Raw genomic sequence first — 25,817 nt, 5'->3', positions numbered from 1 at the left:
TGGCATGACACTCAACCTTTTCAAATAAAATATCACTTTCGCTTAAATTGTCACTAACGCTTTCATTTTATCACTTGTACCAAACAATAACCTACATTTCCACGCGACGAAAAGGCGTCTAAGTTGACGCCATCCCAGTTTAACGAATTTCATTTAACCAGTTATTCTAAATAGGCCTTTGTGACTTGTCATTGAAAGGTACCATGTACTAGTAAATGTGTCGGGAGTCAGGACCCCATGAATATAATAATTATTCCGTGACCTTGGCATCCATTCGCCTATTAACCTATCTAGGGGACTAGAGCGTTTAATTTTAATTGATTTATGAGGATTTTACGATTTCACTAATTAGAGGTTTAGCCTTGGACCATGTCAAAGGCTTCCAACCTTTTTAATCACCCTTTTGTTGTGCGTTTGGTTACAGTAGTATGGTATTACCATCGATATAAATGACAAGATAGATATGCCCAAGCGAACAAAATTTTTCACGGTTTTGGAACCAAATAAATCAGCGCCACATCTTAGATACTAATGAACGACCCGTTTGAAATCCAGATGTCACTGGTGTTGCATTGGTGATAACTGATAAATAAACATTTTAGGACCAATGAGTCGGTGCCATTTTGCTTGTCCAATTGCCCTGTCCTTACGAAGCAATATATAAGTCAACGGGTATTACATCATTGGATTGATTATTCTCAGAATGAGAACGGCTTAGGCTGTCTACCACGCTGGGCAAGTGCGGATTGACAGACTTTACAGTGTACACATTCTTTGAGAACATTATAGAGAACTCTCAAGCTTGCTGGTTTCCTCACTGTTAAGGCAAATGCCATTATTTACTAGTTCCATTAGTCCTAATATTAAGTGCTTGATTTTTTTGCATTCTCCACATTACCAAACACAAGCACAAAAATCTTTACTAATATTATAAGTATGAAAGTTTGTCTGTCTGTCTGTCTGCTAGCCTTTCACGGCCCATCCATTCAACCGATTTTAACTTAATTTGGTATAGCGATAGCTTGCATCCCGGGGAAGGTCAAGGACATAGGCTACTTTTTATCCCAGAAAATCAAAGAGTTCCCACAGGATTTTTAAAACCTAAACCCACGCAGACAAAGTCGCGGGCATCATCTAGTTTATAATAAGTACGAACACCACCTAATGAATCTTGGGAATCTGCGGACATTTTTATCGTTTTACTTATCTTCATTTTTACGATGGTTGATAAACGCAGACCGCTTCTCGGAACATCTCTATCGACAAGGCCATCATTATTGACTCGTTCTCAGATAACGAGATACCTAAATTATGCAGATTGTCGACTAATAGGGAACTACATCCGTTTAACACTTGATGCATGATTTGATAAGAATTTTTTTTTACCTGCTTCTTTTTATACTGCTGCTCCTAGCCCTTTTACTCCGTTTGCAGTCAGTAGACTGCAAACGGTGTACGTGTTTGTTTACACGGCTGAGTTTATTGTGGACTCTTCTCAGACTTGGGCGCGTTTGGAACCCTCGTAGCTTAGTTTTACGTACGTAATTAATTATCACCACTATATCATCTTACAAATTAACAATTTCGACGTCATTTCGATGTTAATGAGACATGGTTCCAGCGCAATAGCAATTTGCTGGACTTATATTTAAAAGTGTTGAATACATAATTACTTGTATCCTCTACTTAGAAGTCAGAACTAAAGAATGCGAGTGGATCTCGTTTATTTATTTTTTTGCGAGAAAACAATCCGACTTCAAAGTCAATGTTGAAACGAAACCGCGGCGACCGCGTAGACTTTACGACTGGACTTCTAAAGCTTCATTTACACCAGAGCGGCATAGTGACATGCCACAGGAATGCATATTTTGAAATGTAGTAAGAATTTACAAGACCTACTCCAACTTATCATACAAGGGAAGAGGGAATATTCTACCGTACGCGGCCGAAACTAATGTACATCGACCATTAGAAGGAGATAGCAAATTTTTAGAGAACTGTCTCTGTCGTTGAACCGACTAAAAGTCATATAGGTATGAGTGACAAACGAACGCGCTACAAAGCCGAAATGTCATTCTTAAGGCCGATGTAGATTACTTTCGGCCGCATACTGTTATTCTGTAGCGGGATATCGTCTCGGCATAAAATACGAATATCAGTCTACCAAAACTAATATTTTCATTTGCAGCATGCCGCATTGTCACATGCTATTGCTCTGGCGTAGAACAACCTTAATGTAGTATCAACGTAACCTTCGCTGTTGAACATAGAGTTTTAAAAGTTTTTGAAGTAAGCCGTCGCTACTCGCTAATGGACAAGAGTTGTAGGAATAAAATTGATGTCTTCCTGACGAATTCGTAGGTCTTTTTTGTTAGCAAAATAATCATCCATGCATGTTACTATTCTTTGCTAGCATACCGTCCTGGCAATATAGTATTATTAGCTACAAAGTTTCGCCTTGATTTCATCATCTTCGTCAACAACTCATCGGCGGCTGCGGCGTGCGGCACTGAGCACGGGTCTCCTCTCAGAATGAGAAGGGTTTGGCAAAGTTTATGCCTCTGCCGGTAAAGGAGTGGACTGAAAACCGAAAGGTCGACGGTTCAAACCCCGCCCGTTGTACTATTGTCGTAGGTATAACCTACTCCTAGCACAAGCCTGACGCTTAGTTGGAGAGGAAAGGGGAATATTAGTCATTTTAACATGTGGCTAATATTCTTTTTTTTTAAAAAGTCCATCACGCTGGCCAAGTGCGTATTGACAGACTTCACACATCTTTGAGAACATTATGGAGAACTCTCAGTTATACAGGTTTCCCCCCGCTAAAGTGTGCCCGGGGTCGAACCCCCGACCCCCCGAATAAGAGATTATAGGCTCGCCTAGATTTATAATGTTCAACTTATATTTTATTGGTTTTTAAATTGGCCATTCGATTGAGACGGTGCTGGGTGGAATTAGTTCGGAATTGGGTATTTTACTATTTTAGAATTTGATTAATATTATTACTTTATTATAAATTTATTATAAGTATTGACTAGGATAAAAATAATGACGTACGCTGAAAAAAATATTAAATCCAACAAAGATTTACAAAGGTATAGGCTTTTTAGTTTTGGAGGGGCAGGGTCTTCTTTCCCTTTCTCGCAAAACGAAAATTTGTATGAAACCGCACGAAGCTACTGTGGCATTTGTCAAAATGACGTCATAATTCTGTATCGCTATCTCTGTCTAATTAGAAATATTTAAATGCTTATAACGTTTTTATTATTTGTTCGATTTAATTAGTTTTTTCAGTTTACGTCATTATTTTTATCCTAGTTTATAATAAAGTAATAAAAAAGTTGGAGTCAAGTACCCAATTGGACTAAGCCTAAACTGACTTGTAACTTTGTTCCGAGATGGTAGTTAGATGGGTAATCGACTTTGGGTGGTCTAAATTTGACCTTTAGCTTTGTGTTTCAGATAGCGCACGCTCCCGGTTATCATCATTAACCCCTAAATTGGTAATAGGTAGGTATAAGCTATGATAGCCTAGTGTTTAGGACGTCCGCCTCGTAATCGGAAGTCGGGGGTTCGATTCCGGGCACGCGGCACCTTTAACTTTTCGGAGTTATGTGCGTTTTAAGCAACCAAATACCTATTACCTACTTGCTTTAACGGTGAAGGAAAACATGGTGAGGAAACCGCATGCTTGAGAGTTCTCCATAATGTTCTCAAAGGTGTGTGAAGTCTGTCAATCCGCACTCGGCCAGCGTGGTGGACTTTGGCCTAAAATATTCTTCATTATGAGATAATACCCGTGCTCAGTAGTGGGCCAATGATGGGTTGATCGTGATGATTGCAAATTCAGCAGTTGACCATCAGAAAGTGTACAATAGTACTCAATTTAAATAACTAATTTGACTTGAAATGAAAATAAGCAAGGCTGCTTTTTCAGCCTAAGTTCGTCATTGTTCGCGGTTTTAGCGGCGAGTATGACGGACACCACCTGTTCCAGTCGTTCGTTTATTTTAAACCCCACCAGTAAACTTGGCAGTGGAGTCGGATAAACAAAGTAGTATGTAGCAGCTGTTAAGAGACATCAGTTATGAATTCAAAAGGTTACAATAGCGCGAAAATATAGATGTCGAAGGTCGAGCATAAAAATAGGAATACGTTAAAAGAAACAATGTGATCATGAAAGAAGAGACCGCTACCTCGTCCGCATGGATTTAGGTTCTGATTTTCAGAAAACCGGCCAAATGTCAGCTATAAGGTCTACCTACCTGCCAAATTTCATGATTCTAGGTCAACGGGAAGTACCCTGTGGGTTTCTTGACAGACGGACAGACAGACAGACAGACATACAGACAACAAAGTGATCCTATAAGGGTTCCGTTTTTCCTTTTGAGGTACGGAACCCTAATTATTTCGATCCGTTGCTGCTCACAGGTGGTAGTGGTGGTTGGTGGGGAACAGCTGATATTCTTTTAGGTAAGTACATTTCCGGCTTCCCTTTTTCAGATTTTCACCCTTCGCTACTGGGAAAACTATTATAATAGTTTCGCTACGCTGTTACTTAGGAAGGTATATTAATCACTATAATAATGTTTTTATTACACTATATCTAACAATTTTAATAATTGAAAACTACACCTACTTATTCGCAGTGTACGTCTAGTGATGCGAAATGTTAATAGATTTTGTAATAATAACTTCAGTTCAGATTACTAAATTTTTTTTTTTAAATTGACGTGTAGGTAAAAACATAAAAACTTCTGATTAATTTCTGCTTGGTTGACTAAAATGTACTATCGAATTTGATAGGTAATTTTAAGAAATTAACAAAAACACAAATCTCGCAATCCAAAGGCGAGATTTCACTTTCCGATTACCTAACCTTTTGTTATCCTACCTACCTACTTACAAGTAGGTATTTATTTTTAATCACGTAGGTACTTAATATTGCACTATCCAGGAAAAAAATTATAGTCTAGGCTTCTCTAAGAGAAATCGAGTGGAGAATAAACCGATGATTTGTATTCGCATCACAGCACACACACACAAACACATATTGCAATTAGGGATTGCAATCCCGCAAAACGGCATCCGGCATTCCCGCGGGATCCCGCTCCACTTATTAATCTGCTGGATCCCGCACCTTCAAAACGCGGATCCGCGGATCCCGCAAATTTAAATTTACCGCTAAAACATTCGTGAAGTTTTGCGTAAGAAAGCGAGTGGCTCGAGCACGACGTTGCCGTTTCGCACAGTGACACATAGACTCACCGACTACCATAGATTATGACCACCGTGCGCTTCGCGCGTCGTTTCTGTATGTGACAGACAGAGTGTTTTCGTATTCACCGTCCGGCGTTTAACGTAAGTATATTAATGTATTCTATTTATTTTTTGTTCGTGGTAATTTAGAAAAATCCGGTCTCATACAAGGAATATAATCCGCCAAAACAAACAAATAAGAAGATAGGTATTATGTATGGTGTACGTGCTATATGCGCTAATATATTTTAAGATACTAGCTTGTGCTCGCGACTTCGTCCGCGTGGACTACACAAATTTCAAACCCTTATTTCGGCCCCTAAGGGATTGAATTTTCAAAAATCCTTTCTTAGCGGATGCCTACGTCATAATAGCTATCTGCATGCCAAATTTCAGCCCGATCCGTCCAGTAGTTTGAGCTGTGCGTTGATAGATCAGTCAGTCAGTCAGACAGTCAGTCAGTCACCTTTTTCTTTTATATATTTAGACTAGCTTATGCTCGCGACTTCGTCCGCGTGGACTACAAAATTTCAAAACCCTATATCACCCCCTTATCTTATATTTAGATTACGGACACAAGTATTTTTTCAATTTTGTGTTGTAATTTGTAATACCCACATAAATCCAAATTCTAAAATGCATTGTGCTATAGATCCGCTACCCACCAGACTAACGCGGACGCGCCTCGCGATTTATGTCTTGTTTAATGTTCGGGCAGATAAAGCTTAAAAGAGAACGAATTTATTGGAGACTACACCGATAGAATAGAAATACTTGGGTGTGAAATACTCGCTTATAAACCTAAGAGGGGATAAAAATACCAACGCGGTTCTGCGTAATTTCTAGGCCAAGGTTTCGTCAGGATTTAATTTGTCTAAAACATTTGGCGCTTATTTTCGAGTACATAAGTATAAGCACGTATCAGTCCCGCAAATTGCTATTACACTGGAACCATGTCTCATTAACATCGATATGATGTCATGTTGACGTCAGCCGGCCGTGAAAAGCTAGCAGAGAGACAGACACACTTTCGCATTTATAGTAATAGTATGGATGTGAAATTGTGTCTGTCCGTTTGTCTGTTTATTTTCTTGTCACGGCTACGGTTTAACCAATTTTGACAAAGTTTGGTACATAGATAGCTTGCATCTCGGAGACGGATATAGTAAGGTGAGTGACATAGTTTACTTTCTATCCTGGAGTTTCCACAGAAATTACAAAAAGCCGAAATCTACGCAAATGAAGACCTACGTATCAACTATTACAGTAAAAAATATGTAGCCATTTAAAAATGCTTATTGCATAAAATATAAATTACTTACAGTACACGGCAGAAAGTAATGTACATCGACCTTTAGAAGGAGATAGCAGATTTGTAGAGCATTGTCTCTATCGTTGAGACCGACAAAACGGCATGCGTACTTTTGTTATAAAAAGACAGGTGTCTATTAATGCGTTTGATTTTTGTCTAATTCAATAACAAAACATGTCTATTCGATTTCTTGTCTAGGATCAACATCTTCATTTATAGGTTTTGGTGATTGTCTTGTTGTGTAGGTACTGTAGTATGTTAACAAGGATAATTGATTGAATTGGTTAACAACGGCCAAGTTAGGCATGCGGCTTGGACTCTGTCCAAAGTGGGATGTACGTGCTCTCTCTGTCTCTATAGAAATTACTTAAATGATTATTACGTTATGTAAGTACCTACACAGGTATATGTAAAAAACCGGCCAATTGGGAGTCAGGCTCGCGCACCGAGGGTTCCGTACTACAGTCGTATTTTTTCGACATTTTGCACGATAATTCAAATGCATGAAAATAAATAAAAATCTCTTTTAGAATGCACAGATGCCCTTTTATATCACTTGATATAGTTATCTTACTTCGAAAATTGGAAAAGTATTTGTTGTGTACTAGTGAAAGTTGAAAATAGCAATATTAGTTCATGACCACAATTTAATTTTTTTGTGTGATGTAACCCTAAATTCACGGTTTTCAGATTTTTTCCCCTTATGTCTGCTATAAGACTTACCTACCTGGCAAATTTCATGATTCTAACGCAACGGAAAATAGGTACCCTGTAGATTTCTTGACAGACCGACAGACAGACAGACAATAAAGTGATCCTATAAGGGTTCCGTTTTTCCTTTTGAGGTACGGAGCCCAAAAAATATGACAATATAACCACCGGGAGAACGTTATACTTATATCCCTTGAATATGCCACTTTACCTTTGTTTTTGAGTCCAATCACTCCAAAAGCTAGACTGTATCTGAATCTGAATATAACTAAGAATTTATTGTGTTATCGATTGCGCATGAAATAGATAAGTATTTCTTGACTGAGACTGTGAGGACTTTAAATCTTCCAGCAGACCAAACCTAATCAGTGCTACATCGTTTGCAAAGCGTTGCATAGCCTCGACAAAACATTGCAATTACCTACTAATAAATTGTGCTGCAGGATAACATTATATCTCTTACCGTTGAGTTTCTTAACGACTCTTCTCAGTAATAAACTGCTTTTTGAACCAGGCGGCGCGGCGGCACGACGCGGGCGGTGATAGAGTCTGGACTTCTCAAGGACTGGAGCCACAAGTTGGCCTTCATGAAAAACGTTTTTGAATTGTGAAGTCACACGAGTTCAAGCGATTATATCATCGTGTGAGGTATTCAGTCGAATGCGAAATAGTTTCTAATAGTAGAGGGCGTGTAAAACAATAAATATCAAGCGTGGGAAACAGCAGTTTATGTTTTTATGATTCTCCGTGAAGCGTCGGAGTTACGTTTGCCAAGTGGAGCACCCGGCTGAAATATTTTTTGCCGGTAATAAATATTAATATCAAGGTGATGAAACACCATTTATCGCGTTGTCATTAATGTATTCATCTATTATTTTTCTAAACGTTCTTAAAGTCGATTTATCTTATACATAAAAATTAATACGCTGTTGTCCGGAATAGAGCTGTTATGTGAAACAGCTATTATTATGAATTTTATAATTTGATCGGCCCTTATTTAATAAAACTAGCAAATTGGAATTTACAGAAGCGTTGTCAATATAATTAGGTAGTTGTCTAGGAATCAAAATAGATACGCTTTACTATGAACTGAGCAACAAGTGTGATATAATTTATGAATATCACTTGCTTCAACGGTGAAAAACACATCGCGAGGAAACCAGCATGCCTGAGAGTTGCCACCATACGGTTCGTCTGCCAATCCGCACTTGGCCATCGACCCGTAGACGGTCGGCGAAAATGAGAGAGGATCAAAATATAAAAACCTTAAAATAATATGTGCTATAAAGTTCTGAATATTTGTACAGTAAGATTTAAATGAAAAGTGGTAGTCCCCACATAGATAGACACGAATCGTGCAATAGCGTTCTTTTGCTTGTTCTCAGGTGGAAGAAGCGCCGGAATAACCAGCTCTTAGCTTTAAGTTGTGATGTGTGGCACAATTGTATAAATAAACGTCGTTTCTTTCTTTCTTTTCTTCTTTCAATATACTTACTAATACAGAAGAATCCAGATTTTTTTAAAAGATTGCTTTCTCAATATCATAATATCGTACCTAATTATAGAAAGACCTGTCAAAATAAACTTGTGGCTGACATGATTGTTCACCGAATCCAAAAAACGGGGAGCTTAATTCGGTAAGCATTTTTTAAATTATTATTTCGCGTGGATAAAGGTTTTTAAAAATTCCGCGGGAACTCTTTGATTTTCCGGTATAAAAGTAGTCTATGTCCTTCCCCGGGATGTAAGCTAACTCTGTACAAAATTTCGTCAAAATTGGTTGAACTGTTGGACCGTGAAAAGCTACCAGACAGACAGACACACTTTCACATTTGTAATATTAGTAGGGAAGTAGGGATGATCAGGACTTTGGACACTAGTGATTAATAGATTTTTCTTCTTGTCTATCACTCAAATTAAAGTGGATTGTATCGTTTAAATCCAACAGTTATCGCCCCCATAACCCATACAAACTGTCCGAATGAATCATTTAGACGGCCATTGAACACTTTATGTGGGAGTCGGATTCCCTTCCAGCCATCTTTTATTTATCTTATCTTTGGCTACTTTTAGCTTATAGCGTTTATTTTTATCTTTTAATTGAGAAAGATGTACGCTTGAGTGATTTATGAATCATGGTAATTTGAAAAATGTGTGTCACCTCAAATCACAATTTAGGTCAACTAACAAAATATTCTATGTCACGATAGCAGAAGCGTGAGATGTTTGAAAAAGAGTAGGTAGGTAGAGCCTTTATCGCTTTCAATTTCATTGTTTCAACATTTCTGATACGGACTGCTAAGACGAACGGTCTTCCGACATCTGAAGGGATTTACGTTTGTCCAGCGGTGGATGTCCATTGGTTGGCTATAATGATGATCATGATGATGATGGCCTTTAGGCAGGTGCGCTCCAACCTCTCACCTCGTCATTATTTTTGAGCTAGTTTTCATCCTTTTAGTTCAGTGATCAGTCACGACAATGTTTCTGGATTGTAAAGTACATACCACAGTAATATTATTCGATATATTTGGCCACCATTGACTATTATTCCAGAGGCTGTAATGTAAGTCTTTCCATATAGCATCTCTCTGCAAAAAACAAAATTGATCTAAATCATAATAATTATTTTAATCTCCAACAACAAGAAATAGGTACCTACCTACAACAAGAAAATTTTAACTAAATAATACCTGCGTCCGCGTGGATTTAAGTTTTTAAAAATTGGGTAAGAACTTTGATTTCCTTGGATAAAAAATAGCAAATGTCAACCTCCAGGTCCTTAACTAGGTATACCCGTGCAAAAAACCACGTCAATCCGTTGTTCCGTTGCGGTGTCATTGATGGACAAAATAACAAACGTAGAATACCTATATTACGTGACTTCGTCCGCGTGGACTACACAAATTTCAAACCCCTATGTCAGCCCCTTAGGGGTTGAATTTTCAAAAGTCCTTTCTTAATGGACGCCCAGGACGCCTACGTCAAAATAGCTATTTGCATGACAAAATTTCAGCCCGATCCGTCCAGTAGTTTAAGCTAAGTTTGGTACATCATTCAGTAAGTCAGTCAGTCAGTCACCTAGTCCTTTTATATATTTAGATTTCTCTTGCAAACCACGAAGCCATAATAAGCCACGCCCCATACCTACGTGCAATACAGCATCGCTTTCCTATGATCTCGTTAAATCAATATTGTCATCAGAATTCTCCTTACCACAATCATGATGTCATCAGGGACTCCCGTCATTGGCAATTGTCCCACTTTAGTTCTTACGCTAATGTTTACCATCTCTAGAGCCTTTACCACTTCTTTGTATTGAAACTAACAACTCAATTATGACTATCGGTATTCGTGGAACCTACTATGTTTTACGACAATTGTTTGTTTAAACAATTTTAAACTCTATAATGTCCGTAGTTTTAGGTTTAAATTGCAATGAGAAGCAAGTATTCATATTTGCGAATCTTACAACTTTTTCATAAGTTACAATTTTGAACAACCCCAAAATATTGTAAGACATTATTTTGTTTGAGTATTACTAGCAAGGTTTTCAATGTTTCTAAATCCTACTGTTTTAAACTAGGCATAAATATTCATATCTATGGCCTGGCTATTAGGTACCTACTTGTTAGGTTTGTTAAGTAGTAAAGATTAGATGCACTAACGTAATTTAATCAATACATTTTAATAACCTTTATGCCTTCAATGTTATGCTATCCAATCCAATGCGATCCATCAGTTTGCATGCGTCCAATGTAAAATATAAGCCCTTTCGAGAGAGCGCCACCAAACACGGTCCTCCGCTTTGCTTCTTCTTTTCTTTTCTGGTTTTTCTTATCCACCTGCTGCTCGTCACCTTCTTCATGTGCTCGGTCTAATGCGCTCGAGGCTCACTCCAGAACACGAAGTCTGCCCACAAGCTCCATCTCCCGTCGGTTCGGCGAAAAAAAAAGCCAACAAAAGTGGGTTAGCATGTTAATGTATCAGTCACATTGATCAAACATTTAGACGTGTCAAGGTGTTGCGGTCAATCAAAATGGCGACCTAAACACAAAAAGCATTCGGTCGAGTCTCGCGTTGGAACGAGACTAGTTTAAAAACCACCAACCACCCGTATTTATACAATCGACTCAACATGACTTCTATTGTAAAAGGCGCCAAATAGAAATGCGATAGGCCCCGATTCTCTAGTCTCTCTCTAAACTAAATTTAGATTATCTGCATCCTTTTCTTTTTACTAATGTTAAAAAAGGAACGGAACATGACTTTCACATTTAAAGACTCTAAATTTTAGTGCACCATACAAATTTAAACAGTAGGTTCGCGAGTGCGTGCTAAAATCACGAGTTTTACCATCTAAAAATTAAATTTAAAACTGTCAAACTGTGTCTGTCCTTTTCATATTACATTAGTAAAAAGAGCATGCGAATACTCTAAAATTAGGTTGTGCTCAGAATAGGCTACTTGACTCATATCTAATTTCGTCCAATAAATGATTATTTATTATAGTATTTTGCTTAAGACAACGAAATATATCAATAACAATTATTAAAAACGCAGGATGGATATATAAATCCAATTTAAAAAAATACAATTTTTATTTTTATTTGAAACGCAGAAAACGCTGTCAGCCATGATGTGACGTCATTAAATATGTAAACAAAGAAATGTCATCCCTATGTCACGCGTGGACTAACGTAGTATCCATATATATAAAATTTAAAGTCCGTAAAAGTTTGTCAGGACTTTAAATTATCTACTTTTTTTACATTCTCGGATGATACAATAACGATAATTACAATATTTTTCATGTAAACTAGTATAGAAGTCATGTTTATTAAACTTTGGGAGGTTGTGCTGTTGTTTACAAATGCATGACGTCAGAGCACAGATAATCTATCGGCCAAACATGGCCGACAGTGTTTTCACCTGTCTAAGAAAAATATATTTTTAAATTAAAGTTTTACGGTTTTTAGGGCGCAAAAAAATATAGTGTTAATTTTTTTGATCTAATAGGACAAATATTAACCATTTAAGACCTACTTAAAAAAAGGGTCAACTAGCCTATTAGCCACAATACTAGCAAGTAAAACTTAAAAGTAGTCTTTTGAATGGATTTGCAGTGCTGTAGATAACTAAACTGAAGGAGTAAAACGGAGTGTTGTTTGTTACAGGACCGCGACAGCAACCTCTCGGTGCCGGCGCGGTGGGAAGACAGAAACCTACGGACCTACCTCAATAAAGAGACTGTCAGTAAGTGAAAAATATGTACTAAGTACAATGAGGAGGTTACCAGGCAACGTTCGAGAAAAATTTCATAGATGGCGCTGAATATATTACCACCACTAAAGACGAAAAATAATACCTATTCCAGTTTCTATATGATCTATGCTTTAGGTCGTGTCAATCAATGACATAACTATATGAAGAATAAAAGAGTAACTATTTCTGGCAAAGTGCATTGTGCTGACATGGCACTGAAAAAATCCATATATTAAGAGAAGAAGAAGAAGAGTAACTATTTAACCTATGGACATATTCTTATGTCAGTCTTAGATCTGTGGCATAGATAGTATTTTTCCTCTTTCGTGGCGACAGCTATGCGAAATATTCAAGAGACATCTATGAAAATTTTATTGAAGCTATTCCCTGAAACTTCCTCATTATTAATCTATTCTACAAATCTTAGGTTTTAGAGCCGTGACTAGTTCTACCGACTACCTACTTTTGTTTGTTCTGGAAAACTAAGTAGGTACTTTTTTTTGTATAAAAAAATACCTTGACACAAACTCGAATCTGTGGAAAACATTAGTAGTGGACGGCGAATACGAGCGTCATGTGACGACAACTCGCTTCTGAGACAGACCGACGCGGCGGGGTACTACTATTGGTTTACGAATTTTTCCAAACAATCATTTCTCAATTCTGATAACATCCTGATACCATGATAAAAGCTTACTTTCTGGTTTCCAGCGAGAGCCAGTCGGTGGATCGGCGGCATCTACGACTACCCGGCGCGCGCGTGGAAGTGGGGCGGCGAGCTGCGCCAGATGCACTACCAGTCCTTCTCCAAGATGAAGAAGCTGTCACCTAAAGAACTACACTTTCAGTGTATAGCCATGTCGCCAGAGCTTCTCTACAGGTAGCTGTGCACCTTTGCAATGCCGACTTCTATCGGTCGATATCCCGACTAATATTATAAAGGCGAAAGTTTGTAAGTGTGTGTGTGTGTGTGTGTGTGTGTATGTCTGTTACTCCTTCACGCAAAAAGTACTGGTTGGATTTGGCTAAAATTTAGGAATGGAGATAGATTAACAGATTTCCCGCGGGATTTTGAAAAACGTAAATCCACGCGGACGCGGTCGCGGGCATTATAATTAATTATAATTAATCCGCCCCCGTCTTCCCCTGTGACCCTATAATCCGCGACAGGTCGAGATTGCAATCGGGGTATGAGGCGGGGGGACGCTCCGCACACCCGCACGTCACCCATGCTCACCCGCACTGGGTTAGCGCGGGGGCTGTGCGGGAAGTTCCCTCCTCCATTACCATTTCAACCTGCCGCGTACTATACAGATCTGTATTTATGTTTTTAGGCTGTGGTAGTGCCTTGTAACTCAGATTTTTTTAAAGTACCGTAATCATACCGCACCAAAATGCTTGCAACTAGTAACAGTGTAACTCGATGGGAGAAAAATTTCGATCAATTCCCAACGAGTCACAATATAATCCTGTAATAATTTAAGGTGTAAAAATAGCAATTTTTGACCTTTTTTATCATCGGCAATATTCAAATCACCTCGTAACTTATAAAGTAATATAAAAAATATATTATGTTAAAGTATGGCGGTCGCGAAACTTTAAATGTCATGACACAAGAGAAAATAAATCAGCCTCGCCAATGTAGGTATACCATATAAATGTCAATTCTGAAGAGCTTTTAAGCTTCTAGTTTTATTGATGTTAGCGGAACTTTAGATATTTAACGTTTACATCTTTATGTTACCACATAAATGTCCCTTTTACGTATTTTCTTTAATAAGAAAGCTTACAGCTTTATGGCTAGTCTATAAAACTGTTAGAAAACCATGGGAACGTAGGTTACGCAGTTAACAGCGCAAAAACTAATCGGTTATTGCGTGATAAACTATAAAGTTTCGAAACTTCCTTTTCAAAACAACGAAGATCGTTAGGCATAGTTTGACGATGTTTTCCTTCACCATTAAAACAAGTGTTATTTAATATTTTTCACACCATTTGCTCTAGAATGCCTTATTACAAACCTGTTAGCTAAGGGTAAAGTAAATCATAACATTCCTATGATGTAGCCGGGCTGTAATGAATTTAATACCTACTTACTATTTCTTTTATGATAATTTTAGCATTACTTATGAGCAGAATGTCCATTTCGTGACAATACGAACCGAGGGAGAATCAAGGTCGGAGGGAAGCGAACAGATTTAGCCGCTATCACACTGCGGATTCACGACCCTAAACCACTAAACGACCCTAAACCACTAAACTTAGGAATTCATTCCAATAAAACCAACTATGGAACAAGAAACAAGGATGTTAACAAGTTATGAGATTCTTTATCTATTTTACTATTTAGGTCGTTAAACGTCTCACTACTCAGTAACAGATGGCGCTATAAGCATTTTTAATATGCTGTTTAAAAAACTAAAATTTTAAAGGTTCGTCCGCACCTGAGCGGCGCGGCGCGGCGCTTCAGCGAGCTGCACGTCGCGGCACAGAGCTTCAAAATATCATTTCTATCATTTTGTATGGCGCATATCGCACTAGAGCGGCGCTGCACAGCGCTTCACCGCGCGTTGCCGCGCGGCACGGCTGGAGAGAATATTTTGAAGCGCAGCGAAGCGACGCGCAGTGCAGTGACGCTAGTGCGACATACCCAGCGGCGCGGCACGGCGCTTCGCGCTCGTACGCGAACGGGTATAAAAGTGACGCGCAAGTGACGCGAGGTGCCGCGTACTGAAGTTGTACAGTTAGTATAAGATTTCATAGTTTTAAAAATACCAAAGTCGAAATCGACTGTTTCCATACATCTACAGGCAGCGACACAGCGGAAATATTGCGAACTAAAGATGATCGAGTGTTTGCGAGTATAGCTTTCAACTTTACGATACCAATTACCACATAACTACGTCACCATCGAGAATGGTTTGCGTTTACCTACACCAATACCAATATCGAGTAATTTGGCAGTACGAGTCCTAAGTTTGACGTCCTAAAACTAGTAAATGACGTCATTTTCGCTTATGGATACGAGTCGATAGTCGAATTGTAACTCACCAAAAAATACTCGGTGAGAGAAGCGTGAAAGCTTATTGATAATTAAACAAAATGATGAAATTTAATAAGTGAAGTGCCTTAATTTGCCCACGGAGGCAAGGAGAATGTTTGGGAAGGTAGTCAAAGCTAACCGTCGTGATTGTGTAACTTAAATTTGGTTCAGCGGCGTAATTTGTGATGTGCGCAGTGTATCGGTCAAAGAAACAGGTTCTCACATAGCCCAAACCCTCCAGCAAGTTGAAGTGACAGTGAACAATCCATGCATGTCGTACTGGGTTGAGCATCCGTCAAAGAAACAGGTTCTCACATAGCCCAAACCCCCCCGTAAGTTGAAGTGGCAGTGAACAATCCTTGCCTGTCGTACTGGGTTGAGCATCCGTCAAAGAAACAGGTTCTCACATAGTCGAAACCCCCCAGCAAGTTGAAGTGGCAGTGAACAATCCATGCCTGTCGTACTGGGTTGAGCATCCGTCAAAGAAACAGGTTCTCAAATAGTCGAAACCCCCCAACAAGTTGAAGTGGCAGTGAACAATCCATGCCTGTCGTACTGGGTTGAGCATCCGTCAAAGAAACAGGTTCTCACATAGTCGAAACCCCCCAGCAAGTTGAAGTGGCAGTGAACAATCCATGCCTGTCGTACTTGGTTGAGCATCCGTCAAAGAAACAGGTTCTCACATAGTCGAAACCACCCAGCAAGTTGAAGTGGCAGTGAACAATCCATGCCTGTCGTACTTGGTTGAGCATCCGTCAAAAAAACAGGTTCTCACATAGTCGAAACCACCCAGCAAGTTGAAGTGGCAGTGAACAATCCATGCCTGCGTTCCTACTGAGTTGAGATTTGGTACCACAGCATACCTACAAGTACCTAGTGGGGTACCGACCGATGGACCGTTCATATTATAGAGTAGGTACCTAACGTGAAGTGGCTGAATGAGGATGCCTCAAGACTGGATGTAGAAGACAGACATCCACAGGCTAAAATGATAGATAATGATAATAGTGCATCTCGGATGAATCATTTTGTGCAGCGATGACTGGATGTAGAAGACAGACATCCACAGGCTAAAATGATAGATAATGATAATAGTGCATCTCGGATGAATCATTTTGTGCAGCGATGACTGGATGTAGAAGACAGACATCCACAGGCTAAAATGATAGATAATGATAATAGTGCATCTCGGATGAATCATTTTGTGCAGCGATGATTGGATGTAGAAGACAGACATCCACAGGCTAAAATGATAGATAATGATAATAGTGCATCTCGGATGAATCATTTTGTGCAGCGATAGCCATCCATACATATAGCTCGCAGAATGCATTTACTTGTAGCGTTGTAAGATCGATCACAAAGAGTATGTCACACCTTGATCATTGAGGCAAAGGTAAGATATGCACAATTTATTACCTACCTATACCTAGGTACCTAATACCTACATAATATTATTCTAAGCCTTATGGGTAGGTACATCAAACGTGTGGCTCAAATTTCCTACTAAGTAGGTGCCTACCTACTTACATTAATTTATGATTCAATTATACATATAAGTTGGTACCTACATCTGATAAAATCAACCCATTTTTTCACCAGAATAGAAACCTAGGTAGGTACCTACCTACCAGGTATATTAAGAAACATACATACAATAACAGAAAATACCTACCTACTACCTACCATTACTTGCATCCATTCACAAACAAGAAAGTAGGTACTTAATTTATCTATATATAAAAAAGGAAAAGCTGACTGACTGATCTATCTAATTGAAATTTGTGTAGTCCTCGCGGACAAAATCGCGGGCACAATCTAGTATAGAAGGGTATAAGTTAGTAAAATTTTGTATGAAATGGACCTACCTACCAAATTTAGCTAGCTTATTATATTAAGTATTTTTCTAAAATAAATTATTATTTTCAGGTTGCAGATCATCTATGGTACCTAACCTATACTTACCAGATTATGTTGCCTATCTTCCAGCTACCTAAGCTAGGGCCACTAGAACCTAACTTAATTCAAGAGTCAAGACTGCAACTAACCTGGGGGTCATCAGACTTGTAGAATACCTATATAATTTGAACTGTTTATGATGTACCTACTTAAATACACCTTATGAATTTTACAGCTGATGTAAAATACTTATACGCATACCTACCTACTTATAGTATCTAATTTAAATTTAAACAAAAGAATTTAATTTGTTTTATTTCATCCTAAAAAAAGTAAGTTTTCAGATGATACTAATAATAGTTAAAAAGTATCCTGGAATTTGCCTGCCTGGATATTTCCGGGAATCTATGATCAAAACTAAATTAAAATGACAGGTTTATGTGTATTGCTGTTCCTTTCATAAGCTCCCTGCACTGCAGAAAAGGATAGCAATACATTTAGACCTCGTCTAACAGAATTAGCCACACTGTCCCCAACTGTTTGTGCACCAAGTCTCATCAAAATCGGTTCAACACTTCAAAGATTAGCTCACAATTTTTTTAATTATGAGCTTATTGAGAACGTAACAGGCAATTTTCAATTTTGTTTATTTGTATGAACATTTTGAAACGTGCAGCCTTGATGGGGGTAGCTGAGGTAAAAGGGAGGGGAGGGAAATCATTCCCTTGGAAGGAGTGATTTTCCGCCGGGGATGTATACTTTTTTAAATGATTTTTAATTTTGATAAAATTGTCATTGACTTAAAACAGCCTCGGTAGGGGGCGGCGGGGTAAGTCAACCCCTTCACTCCTTCAGCCAGAGACTCACTCACGTTTTGTATGGATGAATCCAGAGACTCCGGAACGTCCCTATCTCCTCTTCTTTTCTCCATCAAGGCGGCAAGTCTCAAAAGCTAGCCCGTTGTATGTAGGTATGAATTAAAATACCTATAAAAGAATCTTATGGCATGACTAGCTATAAAAACACTATGTTCATAATAGAAAAGCAGAGACAAAAAACATTTTATTTACTATTAAATTTTTATATTGTTATAAAACTGTAGTTTGTTGCGCAGTGTTACTGCACTTAGATGACTTATGAGGATTCTGTAGAGTGTAGTCTTGATGCAGCAAAACAACTTGCATTCTTCTAACAAAGTGGATTAGGCAGGTGGTGTGGTCATTCACAGGCTGTTAACATAACGTAACTAACTGGTCCACAGTTATCACTGAAAAAATAGAAATTATTGATCTTTAATTTTTTAAATTGCTAATTAGACAAGAACTATTCTTCTTATTTTACTATCTATCTTAATGAGGTCTAAGTTTTATTTATAATATTAATTAATAAGTAGATGATGCCCGTGACTTTATCCGCGCTGATTTAAAGGGTAAAAGTAGCCTATCTCCTTCTCCAGCATGTAACAAAGCTCCACACTAAATAATTTATACTCGCAACTTCATTTATCTTGTGGGAACTGTTCGATTTTCAGAGCCTAGTTTATTTAAAAATAGGCTATATCCATCCCCAGGATGAAAGATCTTTGTACCTTTTGTCAAAATTGGTTGAACGGATGAGCTGTAAAAAGCCAGCAGATAGATAGACAGATAACCTTTATACATACACTAAAATACAGCTCAAACTCAAGGTCCCGAACTTAATTACATGTCTTAAACAAAGAAAACTGAATTGATTATTAAAGAGTTGCCTTTCTGTAATAGATTACCTAGATGTTTTATTGCAACTTTAACTTCAGTGTACCACAAGATTATGTCTAAAATGTGTTGTCATTTATCAAGCGGTCAGTAGTCAAAACTGTTCTAACAAATATAATTATTAATGATGGCTCAGCCCTTTTTGAACTCATTTAATGCTAGGTACCTAGTAGACAGTAATTATTTAAGTAGGTAGGTACATATGAAGTTATGTTATGATTTAACTATACTCTTCAAACCTGGCCACTTGTCTATGTGTCCAAATTCAGATCAAGAGATTTGTATTACCTAGTAATTAGTACATTATGTGAGCGTGATCCGAAGAGAGAGAGAGTAAACTTACTTAAGGTCGTCAGTCCAGCGGGTTGGAGGTCGTCCCACACTGCGCTTGCTGATACGCGGTCTCCACTTCAGAACACGTCTGCCCCATCGGTTCTGCGGCAGACGTGGCCTGCCCACTGCCAGTACAGATTTCTAATTCGTTGGGCTATGTCAGTCACTCTGGTCATCCAACGGATTTCGTTGTTACGGATTTTGTCCCTCAGAGTTACCCAACATAGCCCGCTAAGCGACTTTGAACTTGTGGACAAGGCCAACTGTCAGTGTCCACGTTTCAGCACCATACGTCATCACAGGTAGGACACATTCATTAAAGATTTTCGTCTTTAGGCTTTGGGGTATCGACGAATTGAAGACTTGACGCAATTTTCCAAATGCTGCCCAGCCCAGCTTATTTTTCTGTCAGCTTCCTTGTCGAAGTTGTTTCTACAAAGTTGTATTACGTACAATAATATATACCTAATAATCAGTAAAACTTCAGTTTTCTAGTTAAAACTAAAGCGATTGTTCCGTTTGTTTCAGTCTCAACTCTCAGTTTCAGTTATGATAAAAGGTTATGTTGGTTTCGTTGGTTTGTTTTGATTTATTTTTTTACTGACAATGACAGAGTAACAGACTAGAAAGCGGTAACTTTTTTTTTAATCTGATGAAAATTTGGCTCTGGACACAAGTTTCTTGAGGTTTTTAGTGATCTTAGACAAATTACCATAGACACACACACCATAGACTAAGTGGTGGACTGTCACTTGTTTGTCATTGTCACGCTGTCAATCTGTCATTGTCAATCTGTCAAAAACGTCAATAAACGAAATAATAAATGCCAAACTCAACAAAATGGCAGCGTATATCTGTCCCCCTTTTTTTGCGAACGTGTAAGAGAGACAAATTGTGGCGAGAGTTGGACCATCACGTTTACTATTTCTTTTACTCGATGAGTCCAATACTGACTGTTATGGCCAACTCATACTGCCGGACAATACGTAAACATTGACCGTGAGGAGTAAACGAAACGATAAACGATAAATGCATTGTTCAATCTTGTACTAACTGTATTGTAGTGCGGTAGGCACCGTCGAGCGGCCTGAGGTGACGCGTTCTGCAGTCGGACTGAAGCGCCGCGCCGCGCCGCTCAGGTGCGGACGAACCTTTAAGCGTAGTCGCGACCAGCTGACATGGACGAAAATAATATGGGTAATTTATTTTGTTCTAAACTCAAGTATTGGAAAACATGACATATTTGAGTGAGTGAATATTTATGAAAAACATTATTATTATTTATGCTTATGCAAAAGCATAAATTTCAAAACCCTATTTTACTCCCTTAGAGGTTAATTTTTCAAAAATCCTTAGCGGATGTCTACGTCACAATTCAGCTCGATCCGTGGAGTGGTTTGAGATGTTTATTTTGAATTTTGACTTAGGCAAGTAGGTAATTTTTCTGCCATCCTATTTCTTCAAAAAGCGGTTAACTCCAAAAAGGTTTTTTTTAAATAATGCTTTGCCACGTATAACGTAGGAACAAGGTTTGTAATTACATACTAATTTGGTCTTACGTAGTAAATGCCGTCAATTTTGAAGTCAAACGCTAAATGTTCAAATATCTTTAGTGTTAGAGTTAGGTACATCTTATTATGTGGTGTGTGATACGCACTCACTAGGTCGGTACCTACTCAAAAGTGAAAACCGCAGCGATATACTGAGTCAGACCAAAAACAAGACACTTATGGAATCATCTCAATGCCACAATCGCTTTTTTACAAGCATGCTCTTTCTTGCATAGGTCACACAAAATCTCTTGGCGAATAATTATGTCGCCAACGCCTAAGACTTGTGGCACCCGAAATATTAAAATAAAACCAATTGGTTAACTACTATTGTTTAACAAAGGGCTATACGGCGAAACGTAATAAAGTTTTATGCGCGATATTTCGGCGTAAGTGTTGAAATCGCCCATTGGGCCATTGTGTAGCCTTAATAACCTTAATTCCTGATCGCAGATGGCCATGTGACCGGTAAACTCATTTCTGGACTGCTGTAATCCGAAACGAATTTAGGGAAAGGGGGATGTGATTGGATTTGAGGGGCGCGTGATGAATCGGTGTGTCACAGTGTAGCGGTAATTACAGGGAATAAATCAAGCGTATAAGCATTATTTGAGAAGCTGGCGAGCATTTTATGTCCAAATTGCTAATGCGCGGGGCCACCATTTAAGTGACGTCAGCACTAGACTGAAGTTTCGAGCTGATGGTATATTTTTATTTCGGCTGACGTCAAAATGACGTCATTTCGATGTTAATGAGACATGGATCAAGCGCAATAGCAATTTGCGGGACTTATACGGTGTAATTGCACTACATAAAATTTTAGGTACAGAAGGAGAAAAAAAAATTGAATTAAAGCTTCTGGAACCTTGCTGTAATAATTATACCATTTTGATCAAAATCACGAACTTAGGACTCAATTTCAGTACAGTTTTAGGCCGTTTTGCTTGGAAATGGGTTCAGATTTGTATTCTGACAAAAACGGTCATAATTATCATAGAAAAAAGTATTTGAACGAAAATTGTAGATAATAATTATGTCACTACAAATAGAGATCATCTTTAAACCTTGCTACCTACGTAATTAAAATTAATCATTATAGCCCTCAAAAAACATAAAATAATAAATCTGGAGCCCCAAAAACATAAAAATATTAAAATTAATGTATGCCATACTGTTCAGATGATTCCAAAGATTAAAAATACAATGTAGACATGACATACGAATGTATTCTCAGAATTTTCAAGGAGCACCGATAAATCCAACATGTTTATTATTATTACCAGTGCGTAGTAGGTATTTGGGAGAGTCAGATTTCTAATTTAGATCCGAAGCGAACAATGGACAATTGTGTGAAGAACATGTATGTGCCTGTGTACTTGGAAGCGAAGTGTAAATTAAATGTCAAAGTAGTTGACCGTCGCGTCAATTTATATTATTACATGTGAACAGTTTCCCTACATTGCCTCGGTCAATTGATTTCATTAGGCCCATGATTGGCCTATGATGGGTCTATGACATTACAATAATTATGTACTAGTAGTATTGTTATTGATGACAGACGACAGGTTTACCTACTCTTCACCGTAGAAGGTATACCTATATGAATTTTTTTGAAGAGCCATATCTGCGTTGTCACTTGTCATTCTGAGAGCCACATTCTAAATACAATAATACAATTTTAAATCTATTATGAAAAAGCTCAGAGTCAATCAGCAGGCGACGGAAAGTTCTTGGAGTTTCTCTACGTGATCAAATCAGAAATGAGGAGATCCGTAGGATGACCTCATGAGAATCGACATATACAATGAACCAAAAGCTTAATTTGCTATAATCCGCTGAAACAGGTCGAATGTGTATGGTGCAACATGCAGCATGCGAAATGCACCGCCCGCCCTCCCACTGCTAAACATGCAGGAAGAAGCAGCCACCCAGCAAGCAATACGCACCATCACCACGTAGCACCACACAAATCCCAAACACACTCGACATAGTTCAACGGGCTGCAATTTGCGAAGCTGAGAACGCCTGGTAGTCCCAAGGTGCTCGAATGGCAACCTCGCACCGGAAAGCGCGGCGTCCACCTAGTGGGCAGTAGAGGAACCTAGGTGGTTGTAAGGTGGACACTGGACAGGTGACATCAAACGAGTCGCACGGAGTGTTCAGGCGACGCATGAACGTACCGTGTGGAAATCTCTACAAGAGATCTATGTTCAGCTTTGGACATCTATCGGTTGACGACGATGGATGATGATGATATTTTTTTAAATTAATCATTGTTATATTTTATCTATAAATTTAGTCCTGGTTTGAAATATGTTACAAATTCTAGGCATTATTTATTCATTGTATCATCTATGTATAGTATGCGACAGGTCGAGATAACAATCGGGGTATGGGAGGGACGCCCCGCACGTCACCCGCGCTATCGGTCGCTGTGCGGTTATGCGTGGCGTCCCCACCTGGATTGCGATCTCGACTTGTCGCATACTATACCTAAAGCAGAGTGTAAATTAAATGTCAAACGAGTTGACCCGACGCCAATTCGCATTTACGACGAGATGCGAGTTTACAATCACCTTTCTCAATTGATCTAATTAAACCGTTTTGCATCGATTGTCCTCGTCTGTTACTGGCAGTGGCTGGGTGGTAACTATTGTACTACTAGTACCTACTATACAGCGTGTTTGAAATATTATATACTTAGGTACGTAACAAACATGAAAATTGGAACTCACTACCATCAAAATATAGTTAGTCCCATAGATTCTTTCGTTGCCTCTGCTACTTGACAAAGTTCAATCTGTCCTTCGAGTTCACAGAAGTTTTTTACGAGTTCATTTCCACGATCCTACATGCAGGATTGTCACATTGGAGTTTCAAAGTCCTCATATCTCCCACGAGTATCACGCTATGATGCCTCACTATTTTTTCGGTATATCTATAGAGTGATCGGTCCTAACCTCAGCTTTACCGGGATGTCACGGACATTACCTAGCACCTTGTACATAGCGGCCATCTGCTGACTACTTAGAAAACTAAGTGGAGCAGTATTGGTATTCAGTAAGAACGCTTATAATTCGACCGTTGAATCCGTGATGAGATGACAAAAGAATGCCAAACTGAGATCACAAGACCTCGTTTTTTTAGTTCATGTTTCGTAGGTACAGTTCTAAGAGTTTACTATAAATAGGTAACTGCATTTAAATAAAGACTGGTCCGTTAAATTTTCTAACTCGGCATACTTCACTCCGTCAACAATTGCTACATTCACACTACACCAATTGCCTACGCTAGCGCCAATTGGTTAGCTAGAGGGTTTATAAACTACTAGCTGACGCCCGCGACTTCGTACGCGTGGATTTAGGTTTTTCAAATTCCTGTGGGAACTCTTCAATTTTCCGGGATAAAAAGTAGCCTATGTCCTTCCCTGGGTTGCAAGCTACCTCTGTACTAAATTTCGTCAAAATCGGTTGAACGGTTGAGCCGTGAAAAGCTAGCAGACAGACAGACAGACAGACAGACACACTTTCGCATTTATAATATTAGTATGGATTATTTACTGTTAAAATAGCAGTGATAGCCCAGTGGTTAGGACGTCCACCTTCTAATCGGAGGTCGGGGGTTCGATCCCGGGCACGCACCTCTAACTTTTCGGACGTGCGTTTTAATTAATTAAATATCACTTGCTTTAACGGTGAAGGAAAACATCGTGAGGAAACCTGCATGCCTGAGAGTTCTCCATAATGTTCTCAAAGGTGTGTGAAGTCTACCAATCCGCACATGGCCAGCGTGGTAGACTATGGCCAAAACCCTTCTCACTTTGAGAGGAAACCCGCGCTCTGTAGTGAGCCGGTGATGGGTTGATCATGATGATGATGATTTATTGTTTATAATGGACACTTTTTCAACTTTTCCCCCATAAGAGATCGCGCTCCTTACCTCTATACTCCATAATACGTCTTTATTATGGAGTGTAGAGGTATGGCCCCTAATATTATCTGGCCGCCCTAGACCCGGGCCTACTATGCCTTAGAGCAAATCCGCTACTGAAAGACGTATACAATGAACATACAGAAAAACCTCGCCATATTGCGGAAAACTAGTGGAACTAATTTGCTTGTACAAAGTGGCGCCCCCAGAGCAAGTTTTTTACATTTCTGGTCAGGCTATTACTACTACTTAGATTCCAAAATAATATAAAACTTCAAATAGCAAATAATACACTCGTATGTAAGAAAAGAAGACGAATTCGTATGATTGTGATGGGTTTTAAAAATCCCATGAGAACTCTTTGATTTTATGCATTTCCTGAGATAAAAGTAGCCCTATGTCACTCTCCAGGTTTTTAACTATACTGAATCTTATGAAACTAGATGGCGCTACACGTTTAAAACATCGCGGTTCAATCTTAGTACTTAGAGAAGTGTATATGAATTTGATCGTGTACTGATATTCAAATCCCGTGGAAACTCTTTAATAATTATTTTTGGTATCGGTTGTCCACTATTATGGTAACAACGATCGAATATTATCATAGCAAGGTGCACTGGCACTCACTACTGTTAAGTTTTATAGTAGTGTGCAAGTGGCATAGTAGCTTACAATTTGCCAGAAGGGTATGAAACTCATTCTCGGTTCTGACTTCTGTGCTCGTAAGTCGTACTCTTTGGGTTTATAGTGATGTTCTTCGT

At 38.8% G+C, this 25,817-nt stretch overlaps 1 protein-coding gene and 1 long non-coding RNA gene across 2 annotated transcripts in view; both read left to right on the top strand.

Moving 5' to 3' along the window:
• Positions 1 to 25,817, top strand: part of LOC138402371 (uncharacterized) — a 160,190-nt gene that overhangs the window by 70,302 nt on the left and 64,071 nt on the right. The gene's annotated exons all lie outside the window — the stretch shown is intronic.
• Positions 1 to 25,817, top strand: part of LOC117982475 (uncharacterized) — a 190,038-nt gene that overhangs the window by 159,721 nt on the left and 4,500 nt on the right. The window contains exons 4-5 of the mRNA XM_069498644.1: positions 12,460 to 12,538; positions 13,259 to 13,427. Of these exons, the coding sequence (XP_069354745.1) occupies positions 12,460 to 12,538; positions 13,259 to 13,427 (248 nt within the window). The remainder of the gene's footprint in view (positions 1 to 12,459; positions 12,539 to 13,258; positions 13,428 to 25,817) is intronic.

The sequence above is a fragment of the Maniola hyperantus genome, chromosome 5 (assembly GCF_902806685.2).
Source record: "Maniola hyperantus chromosome 5, iAphHyp1.2, whole genome shotgun sequence".
Lineage (NCBI taxonomy): Eukaryota > Metazoa > Arthropoda > Insecta > Lepidoptera > Nymphalidae > Maniola > Maniola hyperantus.
This window is presented reverse-complemented; position numbering and strand designations above follow the sequence as displayed.